The sequence below is a fragment of the Coregonus lavaretus genome, assembly GCF_964263955.1.
Source record: "Coregonus lavaretus genome assembly, chromosome: 10".
Lineage (NCBI taxonomy): Eukaryota > Metazoa > Chordata > Actinopteri > Salmoniformes > Salmonidae > Coregonus > Coregonus lavaretus.
The window spans coordinates 27,137,588-27,159,584 of NC_139997.1; the positions used below are offsets into that span (position 1 = coordinate 27,137,588).

The following is a 21,997-nucleotide window of genomic DNA, read 5'->3' on the forward strand; positions in this document are numbered from 1 at the left end:
TTGGAAACAGGCTTAGCTTCCTAACTAGCTAGCCAAGTTGGCTACAGTGACAGCAAGTTAGCTAACAACTTTCTATACTGGCAAGTTCAAATAGATATAAACATAATTCAGCTATCTAAATACATCAATTTCGACTGATGAAAATGTGACAAGTCATGCAGAGACATCACAGACAGAACAATTAAATAAATAAATAAAATGTGTTTGTGCATGCCGCCACCTACTGTGCGGTAGTGTGTGTTCAATCACGTTACATTTTGTGACGAGAGGGGGGAAATTGCACCACCAACCAACCCCACAACTATATGCCACTATTTCATAAAAATAAAAAACATCTTGTAACTCTTCTGAAGTCAAATCTCGTATACCCAAATACTTCTCTGCAGCTGCCACCACATCTATTTTCTGTGATTTACGTTCAATTTCTGCGGTACAGTTGATAACCATTGCTATGGACGCTAAGAAGCCAACCTTACTGAATATATCAGTCGTTGGCCTATCCCTCTGTGCGGGCACAAATCTACTGCTCACTGGGATCCTCTCAGGATCCCTCACCCCTGACCCATCCTCCTCTACTTTCTTCACTGCCTCAGCATACGACACCTGCGCTACTCTGGCCACTTCAACCTGCCCCTCTCGCACCGGACACTTCCGATCCCCAGCAACATGGGCATCCCTACAGTTGACACACACAACAATATCCACCGAAACTACACAGGCATAGCTAGCTATCCTCAATTATTTAATTCAAACGTGTTTCTGACCTACTCCGTGTCCCTCTGTAAACATAGTCCGGCTATTTCCGGTCGAAATGAACTGTGTTCCGGAGTTACGCCTTTCTGGCTCCGATACCCTTCACTCATTTTCTTTTTCCGGGAGTGCTCCATCTTTCCACGGCTAGCTATCGCTCTGCGGCAATCAAGGAGCAAAAACATCTTCCCAGTTCTGGAATAGCTTCACTCACCCTAGCGACGCAGTTTCTTATTGAAATTACCTCTCAAAACAAGTTTGTACCTTTCAATTTGTAATGATGATTTGCTGTGGTTTTAACGTTAACGTTATCTAGCGAGCACTAGCTACCTGGAAGTACAGAGGCCTTACAATCATCCCTAGCCAGCTAGCTAGTTTAGTAGGACAGATATTTTCCCTACTCCACGGGCCTGGGGTCACACCCAAGACAATAATTGCCTTGTAATTGGAAACACTTGTCTCTGTTGTGAGCTTTTAGCTAGATAACTACATTTATAGTAATAAATAGTATATTTACCAACTTGTTTTCCCTCGGTATTATAAAAGGCAGTAAACTGTTACAGACTAGCAAACTAGCTAACGTTAACTACCGACGTTAGCCACTAAGCCAGTGAAAGTGCTGCTGTCGTGACGTCCAGCTGATGTGTCATGGGCATGGGATGCTGTTATATTTGTGCTTTGCTTGTTCCCTCGCATTCAACTCTATAAAACATATTTAGAAGCCAAGAGTAAAGATATAGCTAGAATAATTTGTATCATAGGCCAATGATGTGTCCTTTGTGTACTCTAATGCTGGATGTGCCCTGTAACAGATTTGAAGAACAACAATGACTGACTCAAAATATTTTACAACAAATAAAAAAGGTGAGTCTTAAAACGATTAAGGGTATTGTCTTCTTCAATGACACATTGTCCCCTTGATCATGAGTGCATGCCTACCATTAGGAAAGTGCAACATAACTCTGAATGGAAATAGATTGGCTCCTACTCTCCTCACAGAAACATGATGTATGAAATTACCACTAAAGGCTGAACTGTTCATGCCAAAGCTGACAACTAAACTGACAGTTCTACCAGTGTTGCTGGATCAGAGCATCATTCTGTTGTCACACTGAACTCTTGCTTCATCTGTATCCTGTTACAGGGGAGATATTTGAGCTGAAGGCAGAGCTGAACAATGAGAAGAAAGAGAAGAGGAAGGAGGCGGTGAAGAAGGTCATTGCGGCTATGACTGTGGGCAAGGATGTCAGGTACAGTACAGCTGATTGCTTCCTGTGACACTTCTGTGTGTTGACCATTCATCCCTCTGACATTATCTAATGATCTGGCTGCAGCTTCTGCTCTCCAAACACTTCTCAGCAATTATTTTTACTTTAATGTACAAGAGATTGCCTACTTGTCTATAATTGGCAAGTTATGTATTATAATCTCTATTATTAATGGTATGCTCCCTGATATGGCATTAATGCACTAAGTAAACAGGATTCTGGGTAAATTTCCGCAATAATTTAAGCATTGAAACACAAGGCTAAACTTCTCCGCTGTTTTGGTCCCGTTGCTACCACGTTGTAACAGCCTGAAGTGAATCCGTGCCCATGCGCAGATACTGTGTGAGAGCGAAGTCTTGCATCTCGCTCATCACAATATCTGCGGTGCTTCTCGTGGCAACGTCATTTCGCTGAGTCTACCTTTAAGGGAAATCAAAAGATTTTTAAATGCAACATTTTCTGACTTGATATGTAGTTACCATCGGCTAACTGTCAACATATGGTGTTTTGTAGTTATGACCTAAAATTGTCTGTCCTTTAGCTCCCTCTTCCCAGACGTGGTGAACTGCATGCAGACTGACAATCTGGAGCTGAAAAAGCTTGTCTACCTGTACCTGATGAACTATGCTAAGAGCCAGCCTGACATGGCCATCATGGCTGTCAACAGCTTTGTCAAGGCAAGGCCTTTTATTTTTTAAATATATTTATAATGGTATTTTCTGATTTTATTAAACCCGTAGAGAGAGAGAGGATGACAGTGGGGAAAGATAGTGAGATGTTGTGTCAAAGGGCAGTAGGTTGGATTAAAACCTACGCCGACACTGTAGACATGTATGCCAGAGCCTGCAGCATTACCTACAGACCAGGCAAGGCCTTTTATTTTACATAAAAATATACATTTACATGGTTTTCCACTTACTTTGGCTGTTGACTGTAAGTCGCTTTGGATAAAAGCGTCTGCTAAATGGCATATTATTATTATTATTATTATTATTAACATATTACACAGCCTAGCCATTGCAATACTGTACTTCCCCATCCATATATATCTCACCTCTCTCTCCCTCAGGACTGTGAGGACCCTAATCCCCTGATTCGGGCCCTGGCTGTGCGCACCATGGGCTGCATCCGCGTGGACAAGATCACAGAGTACCTGTGTGAGCCGCTGAGGAAGTGTCTAAAGGACGAGGACCCGTACGTGAGGAAGACGGCGGCGGTGTGCGTGGCAAAGCTCCATGACATCAACGCCCAGATGGTGGAGGACCAGGGCTTCCTGGACTCCCTCAGGGACCTCATCGCCGACTCCAACCCCATGGTAGGATAGGCTGGCATTAGGCCCCTAGGCACAGCCTAGACTATGTACATGTCAGGCGAAATTCTCAGACTTCGTTTACATTTCTTATACACTTCGGGGGTAATTTAAAAACAGCCTGTAAGGGTGTTGTTCCAGGACCTGTTTTAACTGTTTCTCATGATTAACCCTATTTCCCCAATGAAAGGCCATTGCCAGACAAGACAGACCACTGATCTCTGACCACTGATCACTGTGTCTGAACCTCCAGGTGGTGGCCAACGCAGTGGCAGCTCTGTCTGAGATCAGTGAGTCCCACCCCAACAGCAACCTGCTGGACCTCAACCCCCAGAACATCAACAAGCTGCTGACGGCCCTCAACGAGTGCACCGAGTGGGGCCAGATCTTCATCCTGGACTGCCTGTCCAACTACAACCCCAAAGACGAGCGCGAGGCCCAGAGGTACGCACACATCTTTTGTCGTCACCTCAAACGAAGTAGATTAATTTAGTTAGTTCTGTTATCATTCTGAAAACGTTTTGGATTTTCCGGTTTCTATAGAAACTGAACTGAAAGCTGATTTTAGTTGTCAGAGTAACAGGTAGCTTAGTGGTTAAGAGCGTTGTGCCAGTAACCGAAAGGTCGCTGGTTCTAATCCCAGAGCCGACTAGGTGAAAAATCTGTCTGTGCCCTTGAGCAAGGCACTTAACCCTAATTGCTCCTGTAAGTCGCTCTGGATGAGAGCGTCTGCTAAATGACAATGAATGTAAATATATACACTACCGTTCAAATGTTTGGGGTCACTTAGAAATGTCCTTGTTTTCGAAAGAAAATCACATTTTTTGTCCATTAAAATAACATCAAATTGATCAGAAATACAGTGTACACATTGTTAATGTTGGAAATGGCTATTGTAGCTGGAAACGGCTGATTTTTAATGGAATATCTACATAGGCGTACAGATGCCCATTATCAGCAACCATCAGTCCTGTGTTCCAATGGCACGTTGTGTTTGCTAATCCAAGTTTATCATTTTAAAAGGCTAATTGATCATTAGAAAACCCTTTTGCAATTATGTTAGCACAGCTGAAAACTGTTGTGCTGATTAAAGAAGCAATACAACTGGCCTTCTTGAGACTAGTTGAGGATCTGGAGCATCAGCAATTGTGGGTTCGATTACAGGATCAAAATGGCCAGAAACAAATAACTTTCTTCTGAAACTCGTCAGTCTATTCTTGTTCTGAGAAATGAAGGCTATTCCATGCGAGAAATTGCCAAGAAACTGAAGATCTCGTACAACGATGTGTACTACTCCCTTCACAGAACAGCGCAAACTGGCTCTAACCAGAATAGAAAGAGGAGTGGGAGGCCCCGGTGCACAACTGAGCAAGAGGACAAATACATTAGAGTGTCTAGTTTGAGAAACAGACGCCTCACAGGTCCTCAACTGGCAGCTTCATTAAATAGTACCCGCAAAACACGGTTGGGATGGTGTTCTTCGGCTTGCAAGCCATCCCCTTTTTCCTTCAAACATAATGATGGTCATTATGGCCAAACAGTTCTATGTTTGTTTCATCAGACCAAAGGACATTTCTCCAAAAAGTACGATCTTTGTCCCCATGTGCAGTTGCAAACCGTATTCTGGCTTTTTTATGGCGGTTTTGGAGCAGTGGCTTCTTCCTTACTGAGCAGCCTTTCAGGTTATGTCGATATAGGACTTGTTTTACTGTGGATATAGATACTTTTGTACCTGTTTCCTCCAGCATCGTCACTGCTGTTCTGGGATTGATTTGCACTTTTCGCACCAAAGTACGTTCATCTCTAGGAGACAGAATGAGTCTCCTTCCTGAGCGGTATGACGGCTGCATGATCCCATGGTGTTTATACTTGCGTACAATTGTTTGTACAGATGAACGTGGTACCTTCAGGCGTTTGGAAATTGCTCCCAAGAATGAACCAGACTTGTGGAGGTCTACCATTTTTTTCAGAGGTTTTGGCTGATTTATTTTGATTTTAACATAATGTCAAGCAAAGAGGCACTGAGTTTGAAGGTAGGCCTTGAAATACATCCATAGGTACACCTCCAATTGACTCAAATGATGTCAATTAGCCTGTCAGAAGCTTCTAAAGCCATGACATAATTTTCAGGAATTTTCCAAGCTGTTTAAAGGCACAGTCAACTTAGTGTATGTAAACTTCTGACCCACTGGAATTGTGATACAGTGAATTATAAGTGAAATAATCTGTATGTAAAAAATTGTTGGAAAAATTACTTGTCATGCACAAAATAGATGTCCTAACCGACTTGCCAAAACTATAGTTTGTTAACAAGAAATTTGTGGAGTGGTTGAAAAACGAGTTTTAATGATTCCAACCTAAGTGTATGTAAACTTCCGACTTCAACTGTAGATATTCCATTAAAAATCTGCAGTTTCCAGCTACAATAGCCATTTACAACATTAACAATGTCTACACTGTATTTCTGATCAATTTGATGTTATTTTAATGGACAAAAAATTGCTTTTCTAAGTGACCCCAAACTATTGTAACGGTAGTGTATAGTGTGCTACCAGGTACCACTACTACTAATAATAATACTAATAATAATACTTGTAATAATAATAAAAAAATCCAAAACACACAATACAGACAACAATCAAAGCTATATACAGGTGTCGCAGATCCGGAGGACATGAACAGAATTAGCAGAGGTCCTTGAAAGCTTTTCTGAACAGCATGGTCTTGAGCTGTGCCTTAACTGAGGACAGAGAATTTGCAGCCCTAATAGTGTCTTGAAGTGCGTTCCACAGCCGCGGAGCCTCGCAAATGAAAGCCCCGTCACCCATAGTTTTTAGTCTGCTGCGGGGCTGCTGAAGGGAGATGAACCTGGTGGAGCGAAGGGTGCGCTTGGGGCAGGAGAGTAGAATGAGGTGGACAGGTACTTGGGTCCAGAGTTGTGGATAGCTTGGTAGGTGTGAACCAGGATATTGTAGTCGATTCGTGAGCATATGGGGACCCAGTGGAGGTTGAACAACACTGGAGTGAGGTGCTCGTGGGTGGAGGTGTGGGTGAGGACACGTGCACCACAGTTCTGGAGATATTGTAGCCTGTTTAGGCACTTGGCATATGCGCCAACAAAAAGGGCATTACAATAGTCCAGATGGGATGAAATAAAGGATGAGTGGCTCAGCTGCAGGTTGTGATGGCATAGTAACCTGCCAATGTTCTGTAGATGGAAAAATGTGACTTTGGTCATACTCTTGATGTGGGCCTCAAACGAGAGGTGACTGTCAAATATCACACCCAGGTTGTGAACCCCACTGGAGGGGGTGACCTTGACACCATCAATATTGAGGCTGTAGCTGCTGATGTTGTTTATAATTGTGCGAGTGCCAATCAGGATGAACTGCAGGAAACTCCACTGCATCCACGCTTTGATGTCCTGCAGGCAGCTGACCAGGAGTGCAGTGGCAGTGTCAGTGTTTGTGGAGACATACAGCTGAGTGCCATCAGCATAAAAGTAAACCCCAGTCCGTGTTTCCTCAAGATGTTTCCCAGTGGCAGCATGCAGATACAAATCAGTAGTGGCCCCAGGACCAAGCCTTGAGGGACCCCTTGTCAGACCACAACTGTGTCTGACCTACTAGGACAGATGGCTACAAACTGGTAGCGATCAGTGAGAGAGTTCAGGACGGTGTCTGACAGGCCCAGGAGCTTCTCCATGCAGTCCAGTAGGATGGCATGGCTGACCGTGTCAAATGTGCACTAAAATCACTTATGGTGTTGTCAACTTTTAATGCCTTTGTAATATAGATTGCACTAATAAACCCATCTCTACTCCTCTTTCTCTCCCAGCATCTGCGAGCGGGTCACGCCCCGTCTCTCCCATGCCAACTCGGCAGTGGTGCTGTCGGCCGTCAAGGTGCTGATGAAGTTCCTGGAGCTTCTGCCCAAGGAGTCGGACTACTACAACACCCTGCTGAAGAAGCTGTCCCCACCGCTGGTCACCCTGCTCTCTGGGGAGCCAGAGGTCCAGTATGTGGCCCTCAGAAACATCAACCTCATCGTCCAGAAAAGGTCAGTGGGCAACTTACACTCAACATTAATGCTAAGTTATTGCTAGCCTCCAAGGGATCAGGGCTGGAATGTAGCAATCCATCAAAATGTGTTTAGTTTATCCCTTTCTAAATGAATCCTCAGTGATGTGGAATTTGGTGTTGGATAAGGCCCAGTGCAGTCAAAAACGTGATTTTCCTGTGTTTTATATGTATATTTCCACACTATGAGGTTGGAATAATACTGTGAAATGATGATAATGCCCTTTTTAGTGTAAGAGCTGTTTGAAAAGACTGCCTGAAATGTCAGCCTGTTTTGGTGGGATGGAGTTTTTTCCTGCCTGGTGACATCACTAGACGGTAAACCAGTTAATCAAATCAAATCAAGCTCTATTTATACAGCACAATTCAGACATGGAATGCAACGCAATGTGCTTCACAGGAAAAAACAAAAATATAAAACAATGAAAATAAAATAAATATTTACTACACAACAAACATAAGAGGATAAAAAACAAAATAACAATACAAATTTAAAGAGTAAAAAGCACCCTAAGGAAAAGCAAAGCTAAAAAGGTGTGTTTTATTATCTCTTTTAAATATGTCCACAGTTTCGGGCCCCCCTCAGGTTCTCTGGCAGGCTATTCCAGAGGCTGGGGGCATAATGGGCGGCAGGTAGCTTAGTGGGTAAGAGCGTTGTGCCAGTAACCGAAAGGTCGCTGGTTCTAATCCCCGAGCCAACTAGGTGAAAAATCTGTCGATGTGCCCTTGAGCAAGGCACTTAACCCTAATTGCTCCTGTAAGTCGCTCTGGATAAGAGCGTCTGCTAAATGACTAAAAATAAAATAAATAAATAATAAAATAAATAATAACTAAAGGTTCCTCTCCATGCCTCTTGGTCCTAGACTTTGGGAAAGTTAAAAGGACAGAGGACCTGAGAGACCTACTGGGTGCATAACTTAAAAGCATGTCTGACATGTATTGGGGTGCACAATTGTGGATTGATTTAAAAAACAATAAGATAATTGTAAAATTAAATATAAAACTCACAGGCAGCCAGTGCAGAGACCTTAAAACTGGTGTAATGTGTGCTCTCTGTCTGGTCTTGGACAGTACTCGTGCTGCAGCATTCTGTATGTTTTGTAGTTGACCAATAGCTTTCTTGGGTAAACCAGACAGGAGAGCATTACAGTAGTCAAGCCTGCTTGTAATAAAAGCATGGATGAGTCTCTCTGTATCAGCCTGAGAGAGAAACGGCCGCACTTTGGCAATGTTCCTCAAGTGGTTAAAAGCTATTTTGGTCACATTCCTAATGTGTGATTCGAAATTGAATTCAGAATCTAAAATGGCACCCAGGTTTTTTTACCTGGTGTTTTATCTTTATTGCCAGTTAATTAAAATGTGCGACCAGATTCTCTCTGTGCTTTGGCTCCAACAATAAGTACCTCGATCTTGTATTGATTTAGCTGGAGGAAGTTGTGAGCCATCCCAAGTATTTAAGTCACTAATACAGTCCAATAATTTATCAGTGGAGCTCAAATCCTCTGGTGACACAGAAACTTAAAGTTGTGTATTGTCTGCGTAGCAGTGAAAATCAATGATGTGCTTTCTGATAACGCTTCTAAGGGGTAACAAACTGTATATAAACTGAACAGTACCGTACCCAAAATCGAACCTTGTGGAACGCCACGTGATATGTATTTTCTCTGAGTTAATTTCACCAAGGGTGACAAAAAACTCTCAACCAGTTAAATAGGTGCTAAACCAATTAGAACTGGACCGGAGAGGCCAACCCACCTCTCCAGTCTGTCCAGAAGGACATAATGTTCAACAGTGTTGAATGCAGCACTTAAATCCAAGAGTACAAGGACAGAGAGCTGTTTGGCATTTGTGTTGGCACAAAGATAATTTACCACTTTAACTAAGGCTATCTCTGTGCTGTTGTCGGCACGAAAACCGTTTTGAAGAAGGTGGTGGGGATAGGATCGAGAAGGCAGTTAGAAGGCTTGAGTTATCACTTTCCTGAGCATGTCTGTGTCAACCAGGGAAAATAAATCCATAGTGCCTTTGCGTGGTAGGCTAGGGCACATATCATCAAACTTCTCATCAGGTCTTGCTTGACTGTTACCCAGGCTAATGTTTGTTATCTTGTCTCTGAAATATGCCGCAAACTCATCACGTTTGGAAAGTTCACACAGGTTTGCGGGGGTAGGATTTATCAGGCCATCAATGGTCAAGAAGAGCACTCTTGAATTATTCTGATTATTAGTGATCAAGTTAGAAAAATTAGCCCGTCTGGCATTTCTAATTGCTTTGTTATATATGCCAAGTTGCTCTCTCAGAACATCATTATGGACCTGCAACTTTGACTTAATAGACCAATAAGAAAGTTAATTCCAAACCTCCCTGCCAATAACAGCTAGTTTTTGGTTTTCCCCTCCCGCTCAGACCACTCACAGACAATCCTAGTAAAATTCTTGCTTGAGAAATTGCTCTATGCAAAGAAGGATTTAAAAAATATATATATATTTAAGGCATTAAAATTAATTAATTTTTACACAGAAATTATTTGATATTGAGATAAAAGAGGCTGCATTGGACCATTTTATGTCTTGGCACCATGTTTTCGTTTTGTGTCCTCCTCACTTCCTAGCCACTAGATGACAGCATTTCTCTTCCAATGTACCCTTCCCATCTCTCAGCTCTGTGGGTTCAGATCAGGACCACATAGATAGACATACAGTGGCTTGCGAAAGTATTCACCCCCCTTGGCATTTTTCCTATTTTGATGCCTTACAACCTGGAATTAAAATTGATTTTTTGCATGCAATAAAATGCAAATTAATTACTTAAAAATCATACAATGTGATTTTCTGGATTTTTGTTTTAGATTCCATCTCTCACAGTTGAAATATACCTATGATAAAAATTACAGACCTCTACATGCTTTGTAAGTAGGAAAACCTACAAAATCGGCAGTGTATCAAATACTTGTTCTCCCCACTGTATGTGGCTTCTGAAGGTAATTGGTTGCACCAGATCTTATTTAGGGGCTACATAGCAAAGGGGGTGAATACATATGCACACACCACTTTTCCGTTATTTATTTTGTATAATTTTTTTTTTTCATTTTTTTTTTCATTTCACTTCACCAATTTGTACTATTTTGTGTATGTCCATTACATGAAATCCAAATAGAAATCCATTTAAATTACAGGTTGTAATGCAACAGAATAGGACAAACGCCAAGGGGGATGAATACTTTTGCAAGGCACTGTATAGAGTTGTTCTGTTCCCATTATACATGTAATCTCTACTATTTAGGCCTGAGATCCTGAAGCAGGAGATCAAGGTGTTCTTTGTCAAGTACAACGACCCCATCTACGTCAAATTGGAGAAACTGGATATCATGATTCGCCTGGCCTCCCAGGCCAACATAGCCCAGGTACTGCTCATGGATCCCCATACCTCAGTGAATGGAAGTCTATATTAGGGTGTTCACTTCTCATGATTTGCTGTACATCATTTTATACTTAGTCACTCTACACAGAAAACCATCTTTGTACCATTTTGTGGAAGCTAGCTCCATACTGTATATGCTTTGTTTGTTTTTCATACTGTATCCATTTGACTTATGATAATGTTATTGGCCCACAAAAAGATACAGTTTTGTTAACATAACAACATGGCCCTTAGAAAACAACAGGAGCTAGCCCAGATTTGCATTCGTCTGTTCAGCCGCACCAAAACACTGAGTATACCAAACATTAGGTACACCTTCCTAATATTGAGTTGCCAACCCCCCCCCCCCCCCCCCTTTGCCCTCAGAAAAGCCTTCATTCACCGGGGCATGGACTCTACAAGGTGTCGAAAGCGTTCCAAAGGGATGCTGGCCAATGTTGACTCCAATGCGTCCCACAGTTGTGTCAAGTTGGCTGGATGTCCTTTGGGTGGTGGACAATTCTTGATACACACGGGAAACCGTTAAGTGTGTAAAACTCAGCAGTGCTGCATTTCTTGACACAAACCGGTGCGCATGGCACCTACTACCATACCCTGTTTAAGGGCACTAAAAATGTTTGTCTTGCCCATTCACCCTCTGAATGGCACACATATACAGTCGGGAAAAAAAGTATTTAGTCAGCCACCAATTGTGCGAGTTCTCCCACTTAAAAAGATGAGAGAGACCTGTAATTTTCATCATAGGTACACGTCAACTATGACAGACAAATTGAGAGAAAAAAATCCAGAAAATCACATTGTAGGATTTTTAATGAATTTATTTGCAAATTATGGTGGAAAATTAGTATTTGGTCACCTACAAACAAGCAAGATTTCTGGCTCTCACAGACCTGTAACTTCTTCTTTAAGAGGCTCCTCTGTCCTCCACTCGTTACCTGTATTAATGGCACCTGTTTGAACTTGTTATCAGTATAAAAGACACCTGTCCACAACCTCAAACAGTCACACTCCAAACTCCACTATGGCCAAGACCAAAGAGCTGTCAAAGGACACCAGAAACAAAATTGTAGACCTGCACCAGGCTGGGAAGACTGAATCTGTAATAGGTAAGCAGCTTGGTTTGAAGAAATCAACTGTGGGAGCAATTATTAGGAAATGGAAGACATATAAGACCACTGATAATCTCCCTCGATCTGGGGCTCCACGCAAGATCACACCCCGTGGGGTCAAAATGATCACAAGAACGGTGAGCAAAAATCCCAGAACCACACAGGGGGACCTAGTGAATGACCTGCAGAGAGCTGGGACCAAAGTAACAAAGCCTACCATCAGTAACACACAACGCCGCCAGGGACTCAAATCCTGCAGTGCAAGACGTGTCCCCCTGCTTAAGCCAGTACATGTCCAGGCCCGTCTGAAGTTTGCTAGAGTACATTTGGATGATCCAGAAGAGGATTGGGAGAATGTCATATGGTCAGATGAAACCAAAATATAACTTTTTGGTAAAAACTCAACTCGTCGTGTTTGGAGGACAAAGAATGCTGAGTTGCATCCAAAGAACACCATACCTACTGTGAAGCATGGGGGTGGAAACATCATGCTTTGGGGCTGTTTTTCTGCAAAGGGACCAGGACGACTGATCCGTGTAAAGGAAAGAATGAATGGGGCCATGTATCGTGAGATTTTGAGTGAAAACCTCCTTCCATCAGCAAGGACATTGAAGATGAAACGTGGCTGGGTCTTTCAGCATGACAATGATCCCAAACACACCGCCCGGGCAACGAAGGAGTGGCTTCGTAAGAAGCATTTCAAGGTCCTGGAGTGGCCTAGCCAGTCTCCAGATCTCAACCCCATAGAAAATCTTTGGAGGGAGTTGAAAGTCTGTGTTGCCCAGCGACAGCCTCAAAACATCACTGCTCTAGAGGATATCTGCATGGAGGAATGGGCCAAAATACCAGCAACAGTGTGTGAAAACCTTGTGAAGACTTACAGAAAACGTTTGACCTGTGTCATTGCCAACAAAGGCTATATAACAAAGTATTGAGAAACTTTTGTTATTGACCAAATACTTATTTTCCACCATAATTTGCAAATAAATTCATTAAAAATCCTACAATGTGATTTTCTGGAAAAAAAATTCTCATTTTGTCTGTCATAGTTGACGTGTACCTATGATGAAAATTACAGGCCTCTCTCATCTTTTTAAGTGGGAGAACTTGCACAATTGGTGGCTGACTAAATACTTTTTTTCCCCACTGTACAATCCATGTCTCAGTTGTCTCAAGGCTTAAAAATCCTTCTTTAACCTGTCTCCTCTCCTTCATCTACACTGATTGAAGTGGATTTAACAAGTGACATCAATAAGGTATCATAGCTTTCACCTGGATTCACCTGGCCAGTCTATGTCATGGAAAGAGCAGGTGTTCTTAACGTTTTGTATACTCAGTTTATATTGAAGACTTATTTCAACTTATGTTCACATCCCAATGCGTCACTCCTAATCAGTCTTAGCTGGTACTCTTGACAGGCGTGCTGTCAAATGATGCCTTAATGAACACACGTTTTGGACAGTGGATGTGCTTGCTTCCTTCGCTGTTAAGAGCCAAGCTTTGGCTTGGGTAGCTTAGCCTTGGATGCATACATAATTCACCCAACCTTAACCTTGTCTCCTCAAATCATTCTCTTACAATGTCAATACGTTTGCTTGTCCTCCCACCGTGTCTGTGTGACTGTGTGTGTGTGTCATGTTTTTCACTCAAATGCCCGGCTCTCTCCCCAGGTGTTGGCTGAGCTGAAGGAGTACGCCACCGAGGTGGACGTTGACTTTGTGCGCAAGGCAGTGAGAGCCATCGGACGCTGTGCCATCAAAGTGGAGGTAGGAATCCGAGACACCGTCATAGACAGACACAGAGAGGCTCTCTGATCAATGTCTATCTGAACTTCAGATGTTATAGCTGTTCCATAAAAGTGGCATCCAATCTTCTAAAGTTGTTTGAGGGATTTTAAACGAGGTAATTTGGCCACTGATTAAAAAAAAATCTGTGTTGGGTCAGGGTTGACTTTGTTCCTGTTGTCTCTCTGTTAGCAATCTGCTGAGCGCTGTGTGAGCACCCTGCTGGACCTCATCCAGACCAAAGTCAACTATGTGGTGCAGGAGGCCATTGTGGTCATCAGGGACATCTTCCGCAAATACCCCAACAAGTAGGTGTCCTTTTCCCTCCATCCCCGATAATTATAATCTTTCCTCATTAGGACCTATACCGCCCCTGTCTGTGTCCATCCCAAGGCCCAGACAGACACTAGTATTTACCCTGACCCTTTGTGTTCTCTCTATCTCGTCAGATATGAGAGCATCATCGCCACACTGTGTGAGAACCTGGACTCTTTGGACGAGCCGGATGCGCGTGCCGCCATGATCTGGATCGTGGGCGAGTACGCTGAGAGGATCGACAACGCTGACGAGTTGCTGGAGAGCTTCCTAGAGGGCTTCCACGACGAGAGCACCCAGGTCAGTTGTCCCAGAGCAGAGCACCCAGGTCAGTTGAGGTCAGCAATTTCTAATCTAACTACCCCGCAAGACCCTTAATATAAATCTGAAAAGATTGGATCAATGTTTCACCTTGTTGGTTTCATTTGACAATCTTAATGCCAGATGGCCTTGATGTTGTCTTTGGGACCTTTACACCCTGCCTGGAAATGAAACTAGGGCAAAGACTGGATTGAATATGGTAATAGCGCCACCTTGCCCTTGACTGTAATTTCTGCTATATTGCTTTCATTAAAGCCATCCTTTCAGATCTACACGTGCCTTGGGGCTAGGAGTTGATTTGGCCCCGCCCTAAAAATAATCACCTTTATTATCAGGGTTAGACAGACACTATCATTGTTTGTACAGGTATGAGGTTGGGTCAGACCATTGACAGTCTTGGGGGTGTGTTGTGTTTCAGGTCCAGCTCACTCTTCTGACGGCCATCGTCAAGCTATTCCTCAAGAAACCGTCTGAGACTCAGGAGCTGGTGCAGCAGGTCCTTAGTCTGGCCACACAGGTGACAGAGACACACACAGAGACACACCAATATGTCTCCCTCTTTTGCTTCAAACTGTCTCAAACTTAAAATCACCACTGTCTATTCACCACTGTGATTCCTTCCCCTTGTGTCCTCCTAGGACTCTGACAACCCTGACCTGCGTGACAGGGGTTACATCTACTGGCGCCTGCTGTCCACCGACCCGGTGACTGCCAAGGAGGTGGTCTTGTCCGAGAAGCCCCTGATCTCAGAGGAGACGGACCTGATTGAGCCCACCCTGCTGGATGAGCTCATCTGCCACATTGGCTCCCTGGCCTCTGTTTACCACAAGCCCCCCAACGCCTTCGTGGAGGGTAGCCACGGCATCCACCGCAAGCACCTGCCCATCCAGCACGGCAGGTGAGACACAGTTACCAGGAAGTTACTCAGTTACCTAAGTCCCAGGAAGACAGACACTCACCTAACCCCCTAACAAAGCTTCCCTCCCCCTCTAGCACAACAGATAGGCTATCATTGCTTACACACAAATACCAACATCTGCTCCCCCATAGTGGGCGTGGCAATGGCGCTGTCTCCGGCCTAAATTTAGAGGCCATCCTCTTGGATGCAGATACATAATGTTGCTGCTTTAAAGCTAAAGTTTTGCCATGGGGCAGCGAGAAGATTAGTTTTAAAGCTAATTTCCTGCAATTCTACACATTTTGTAATGGGGCTGAGAGAACATTTATGCCGTCTTCTTATGCTATCTGAGGGACTCAAACATTATAACAAAATCAATGGGGGCCCCATGCCATGACATTTTTTAAACTGTCTAGTTTTTATTTAGGTGATTGTTAGTTCTCAAAGATGATCTTATTAAAGCATATATATCCAATATATTTTTATATATATTTTTTTTATATCTGTTTTGAGTCGTACACGAGGGGGGTATCATATTTCTGGAAGTGGTGGCAACGATTTAGAAGTGCTGCTAAATGAATATAGGGGAAACACTGACATACATGCATCTCTATGTGCCCTCCTCTCTTCCCACCTCTCAGCATTGACACAGGCGAGAGCCCGGTGAGCGCAGGGCCAGCGGCCCCCATTGAACAGGCCCAGTCAGTCATCCCCTCCCAGGGAGACCTGCTGGGAGACCTGCTCAACCTGGACCTGGGTCCCCCCGTCAATGTGCCGCAGCAGTCTTCCATGCAGATGGGCGCCGTCGACCTGCTGGGCGGAGGCCTTGACAGCCTGGTGAGTGACAGACACTCACACACAATTGCAAACAACAAAGTGATTTATTTTGGTTGGAATGGTGGGATTGTCAATGTAGTCCATGAGGGATCAATAGGATAGTGCTCTCCAGATTGTTTCATTGTGCCATGAACAATAAAACGTTGAATGATGTCGTGTGATTGTGCAGGTTTCCTAAGCAGGGTAGGCTTTTCTCAGGCTTTTCTCCTAAGATATTGTAGGGACGCAGAGGAATTCTAGAGGGCATTTTAATTGCATCTGCGTATTACTAGGATAACTGCAGGTTTTGGAATGCATCAGTGACAGTGGTACATGTTCCTGTCAAATAATCTGAAGGTGTAGGCCTAAGCTTTACTGTGGAGTGAAAAGGTAGAGTTTTTGCTGTGGAATGGCAGTGTTGTCAGATGTCAATGCTCTGGTCATGCTGCTGGAAGACTCCTTGGCGACATCAAACTCATCGATATACAGTGCCGTGAAAAAGTATTTCTCCCCTTTCTGATTTTCTCTATTTTGCATATTTTTGATACTGAATGTTATCAGATCTTCAACCAAAACCTAATATTAGATTAAGAGAACCTGAGTTTACAAATAACAACAAAAATGTTATTTTATTTATTTAATTAACAATGTTATGCAACACCCAATTCCCCTGTGTGAAAAAGTAATTGCTCCCTTACACTAAATAACTGGTTGTGCCACCTTTAGCTGCAATGACTGCAACCAAATGCTTCCTGTAGTTGTTGATCAGTCTCTCACATCGCTGTGGCCCACTTTTGCATGCAGAACTGCTTTAACTCAGCGACATTTGCATGAACTGCTCGTTTTACGTCCTGCCACAACATCTCAATTGGGATTAGGTCTGGACTTTGACTAGGCCATTCCAAAACATCCAATGTGTTGCTTTTTAACAATTTTCATGTAGACTTGATTGTGTGTTTTGGATCATTGTCTTGCTGCATGACCCAGCTGCGCTTCAGCTTCAGCTCACAGACGGATGGCCTGACATTCTCCTGTAGAATTCTCAGATACAGAGCAGAATTCATGGTTCCTTCTATTAAGGCAAGTTATCCAGGTCTTGAGGCGGCAAAGCATCCCCAAACCATCACACAGGGTTTGCACAAGGTGCTTGAGGTGCTTAAAGTACTTGAATTTAATTCAAGTACTGGAATACCTTGAAAATCAGACATTTTCTCAAGTTGGTACTTCAAAAGTACTTGAATTAAAATAAGATGAGAACAGATAAATGATCAGATATATTTATGAAAAATATTATAGAAATGTATTGGTCTTGCAAATTAATTTCCAGGCAAACTACCGAGTTTTATTTCCTCACGTGTTTCGCGCTGTGGTTGCCAGGCGATCTCGCTAATTTCACCCACACTGCCAATCATGCAGGTACAGAACTGACTGATTAGGCGCCGCCAAACATCACATCGATAGCTACAACGCTGGGAAAATGTAGATTCAATCCTGCCTTTTGTGCGTATGGAAAATATCTGGGTTCTTTTATTTCAGCTCATGAAACATGGGACCAACACTTTACATGTTGCGCTTTATATTTTTGTTCAGTATAGTTTACCCACCTTTTTTTACCACTACATCCCTGGACCCAACCAACCCACACCGTGTAAGGTGCAAAAAATGCGTCAGACTTTGACATTGCAAGCATGGGTGAGTCGGCCCTGAAGAGCCACATGAAGGGGGAAAGACACAACGCTGCATTCTCAGTTCTACATTGTGACTTTTTCTCTGCAACAACCTCCAGAACTTTTTTGCCAATCGCCTCATTCACAAGGCGCCCGCTATATTCCGCTTTATCAAGTGGCAGCCATGCTACTGCCTTTCTGGTGGCCATTCACGTGCCGTTTTCCTCACACAGCCCACCCAAGATGGGCGACACTAAAGCTGCCAGTCGGAAGCAAGACGCTCTTTCGTAGCTATTAAGTAGTAGATTCCCAAATGTCCAATAAAAACACAGTCATTACATTTTACATTTTAGTCATTTAGCAGAAGCTCTTATCCAGAGCGACTTACAGTTAGTGAATGCATACATGTATTATTATTATTTTTTTTTGTTTTTTCATACTGGCCCCCCGTGGGAAACAAACCCACATCGCTGCCGGCCAAACCCTCCCCATTAAGCTGGAATTGTGTGGTAATGTGAATAGGAAATGTGTGTTCATCAGTAGGCATGTCCCAATTCTATGCCCATCACTACTCAAATTACAAAATCATCAGTACTGGCTTACCACTTATGTATGTAGTAAATAAGTAGTGAAAGAACATATTGTTGAGTAGAATTTTTTATTTATTTTTTCATGAGGTTGTGCCGATATACTGCCATTCGGTGGTGACTAGAAACAATTGCATAATATGAATTACGGTCATTGAAAATAAATATTAGTGCTTGAAAAAGTACTTGAAAGTCCTTGAATTTGACTAGCCACTGTCTGTACAAACCCTGATCACACTACCACAACCATGCTTGACTGTTGGTATGAGGTTCTTGCTGTGGAATGCTGTGTTTGGTTTTCGCCAGGCATAATGGTACCCATAATGGGATCCACATTCTGGCTGACACAGCAAGGGTGATGTATGCTGAACTGCGGCCACAGAGAGACACTCTGTCTGTCAGTGAGAAGCCTGCCTCCCTGTCCCTGATTGATCTGCCAGAAACTAGTACAGAGAGGCATACAGGCCAGGGACGTCACGATGCGGCTTCACACTGACATCTCAATACAGCAGAGACCCGAGGCGGAGGCTTGGCACGCCATGGTGGCACTGGCACGCACACAGTAAACTGAAGTTTGGTCCTAATGGTGGAGGGTGGATAGTGGTAGCATCTTGTCAGGTTGTATGCTGCTAATATTATTGCACTGTCAAGATTGTTTTTGGCTTTATGCAGATGAGTTGTTTTGGTTGACAAGACGGTGCATACTAATCAACATTTCAGTTTTGCATCTAAAACGTCCTAGTTAGCTAGCTATACCCAGCTAATTTGAATCTGTAGTGTAACAATGTGATAATGAAGGCTCCAGATGCACATAGGTCTTGTTGTTTTGTGGCTGCTCATCTGGATAACCATTATACTCAGTGCTTAGCACTTGAAACGAGCAGCAGCTTTTTGGGAAGCTCTATTCATTTACAGTGGGGAAAAAAAGTATTTAGTCAGCCACCAATTGTGTAAGTTCTCCCACTTAAAAAGATGAGAGAGGCCTGTAATTTTCATCATAGGTACACGTCAACTATGACAGACAAAATGAGGGAAAAAAATCCAGAAAATCACATTGTAGGATTTTTAATGAATTTATTTGCAAATTATGGTGGAAAATAAGTATTTGGTCAATAACAAATGTTTCTCAATACTTTGTTATATACCGTTTGTTGGCAATGACACAGGTCAAACGTTTTCTGTAAGTCTTCACAAGGTTTTCACACACTGTTGCTGGTATTTTGGCCCATTCCTCCATGCAGATGTCCTCTAGAGCAGTGATGTTTTGGGGCTATCGCTGGGCAACACGGACTTTCAACTCCCTCCAAAGATTTTCTATGGGGTTGAGATCTGAAGACTGGCTAGGCCACTCCAGGACCTTGAAATGCTTCTTACGAAGCCACTCCTTCGTTGCCCGGGCGGTGTGTTTTGGATCATTGTCATGCTGAAAGACCCAGCCACGTTTCATCTTCAATGCCCTTGCTGATGGAAGGAGGTTTTCACTCAAAATCTCACGATACATGGCCCCATTCATTCTTTCCTTTACACGGATCAGTCGTCCTGGTCCCTTTGCAGAAAAACAGCCTCAAAGCATGATGTTTCCACCCCCATGCTTCACAGTAGGTATGGTGTTCTTTGGATGCAACTCAGCATTCTTTGTCCTCCAAACACGACGAGTTGAGTTTTTACCAAAAGTTATATTTTGGTTTCATCTGACCATATGACATTCTCCCAATCCTCTTCTGGATCATCCAAATGCACTCTAGCAAACTTCAGACGGGCCTGGACATGTACTGGCTTAAGCAGGGGGACACGTCTGGCACTGCAGGATTTGAGTCCCTAGTAGCGTAGTGTGTTACTGATGGTAGGCTTTGTTACTTTGGTCCCAGCTCTCTGCAGGTCATTCACTAGGTCCCCCCGTGTGGTTCTGGGATTTTTGCTCACCGTTCTTGTGATCATTTTGACCCCACGGGGTGAGATCTTGCGTGGAGCCCCAGATCGAGGGAGATTATCAGTGGTCTTGTATGTCTTCCATTTCCTAATAATTGCTCCCACAGTTGATTTCTTCAAACCAAGCTGCTTACCTATTGCAGATTCAGTCTTCCCAGCCTGGTGCAGGTCTACAATTTTGTTTCTGGTGTCCTTTGACAGCTCTTTGGTCTTGGCCATAGTGGAGTTTGGAGTGTGACTGTTTGAGGTTGTGGACAGGTGTCTTTTATACTGATAACAAGTTCAAACAGGTGCCATTAATACAGGTAACTAGTGGAGGACAGAGGAGCCTCTTAAAGAAGAAGTTACAGGTCTGTGAGAGCCAGAAATCTTGCTTGTTTGTAGGTGACCAAATACCTATTTTCCACCATAATTTGCAAATAAATTCATTAAAAATCCTACAGTGTGATTTTCTGGATTTTTTTTTCTCATTTTGTCTGTCATAGTTGACGTGTACCTAAGATGAAAATTACAGGCCTCTCTCATCTTTTTAAGTGGGAGAACTTGCACAATTGATGGCTGACTAAATACTTTTTTCCCCCACTGTATCTTATGTTTTAGCGAGACTTTCTCCTCTTGACAGACAGTCATACTAACTTTTTAATGATACAGTGCATTTGGAAAGTATTCAGACCCCTTGACTTTTTCCACATTTTATTAGGTTACAGCCTTATTCTAAAATGGATTACATCGTTTTTTACCCCTCATCAATCTACACACAATACCCCATAATGACAAAGCAAAAACAGGTTTTTAGACATTTTTGCAAATTAAAAAAACTAGCTTAAATATCACATTTACATAAGTATTCAGACCCTTTACTCAGTACTTTGTTGAAGCACCGTTGGCAGCGATTACAGCCTTGAGTTTTCTTGGGTATGACGCTACAAGCTTGGCACACCTGTATTTGGGGAGTTTCTCCCATTCTTCTCTGTAGATCCTTTCAAGCTCTGTCAGGTCGGATGGGGAGCGTCGCTGCACAGCTATTTTCAGGTCTCTCCAGAGATGTTCGATCAGGTTCAAGTCCGGGCTCTGGCTGGGCCACTCAAGGACATTCAGAGACTTGTCCCAAAGCCACTCCTGCTTTGTCTTGGCTGTGTGCTTAGGGTCATTGTCCTGTTGAACCTTCGCTCCAGTCTGAGGTCCTGAGCGCTCTGGAGCAGGTTTTCATGAAGGATCTCTCTGTACTTTGCACCGTTTGTCTTTCCCTCGATCCTGACTAGTCTCCCAGTCCCTGCCGCTGAAAAACACCCCCACAGCATGATGCTGCCACCACCATGCTTCACCATAGGGATGGTGCCAGATTTCCTCCAGACGTGACGCTTGGCATTCAGGCCAAAGAGTTCAATCTTGGTTTCATCAGACCAGGGAAACTTGTTTCTCATGGTCTGAAAGTCCTTTAGGTGCCTTTTGGAAAACTCCAAGCGGGCTGTCGTGCATTTTGCTGAGGAATGGCTTCCGTCTGGCCACTACCATAAAGGCCTGATTGGTGGAGTGCTGCAGAGATGGTTGTCCTGGAAGGTTCTCCCATCTCCACAGAGGAACTCTGGAGCTCTGTCAGTGACCACTGGGTTCTTGGTCACTTCCCTGACCAAGGCCCTTCTCCCCCGATTGCTCAGTTTGGCCGGGCGGCCAGCTCTAGGAAGAGTCTTGGTGGTTCCAAACTTCTTCCATTTAAAGATGATGGAGGCCACTGTGTTCTTCAA

At 43.4% G+C, this 21,997-nt stretch overlaps 1 protein-coding gene across 2 annotated transcripts in view; it reads left to right on the forward strand.

Moving 5' to 3' along the window:
• Positions 1-862: 862 nt before the first annotated feature.
• Positions 863-21,997, forward strand: part of LOC311136569 (AP-2 complex subunit beta-like) — a 67,880-nt gene continuing 46,745 nt past the window's right edge. Inside the window, exons 1-14 of one of the 2 annotated variants that reach the window (XM_084170755.1) lie at positions 863-1,006; positions 1,563-1,614; positions 1,895-2,000; positions 2,560-2,695; positions 3,088-3,333; positions 3,581-3,771; positions 7,165-7,386; positions 10,689-10,809; positions 13,606-13,701; positions 13,912-14,027; positions 14,169-14,334; positions 14,774-14,872; positions 14,994-15,253; positions 15,895-16,090. In XM_084170755.1, coding sequence (XP_084026881.1) covers positions 1,578-1,614; positions 1,895-2,000; positions 2,560-2,695; positions 3,088-3,333; positions 3,581-3,771; positions 7,165-7,386; positions 10,689-10,809; positions 13,606-13,701; positions 13,912-14,027; positions 14,169-14,334; positions 14,774-14,872; positions 14,994-15,253; positions 15,895-16,090 — 1,992 coding nt within the window. In that variant the 5' untranslated portion in view covers positions 863-1,006; positions 1,563-1,577. The remainder of the gene's footprint in view (positions 1,007-1,562; positions 1,615-1,894; positions 2,001-2,559; positions 2,696-3,087; positions 3,334-3,580; positions 3,772-7,164; positions 7,387-10,688; positions 10,810-13,605; positions 13,702-13,911; positions 14,028-14,168; positions 14,335-14,773; positions 14,873-14,993; positions 15,254-15,894; positions 16,091-21,997) is intronic. The other variant, XM_084170754.1, reaches the window with a different exon arrangement.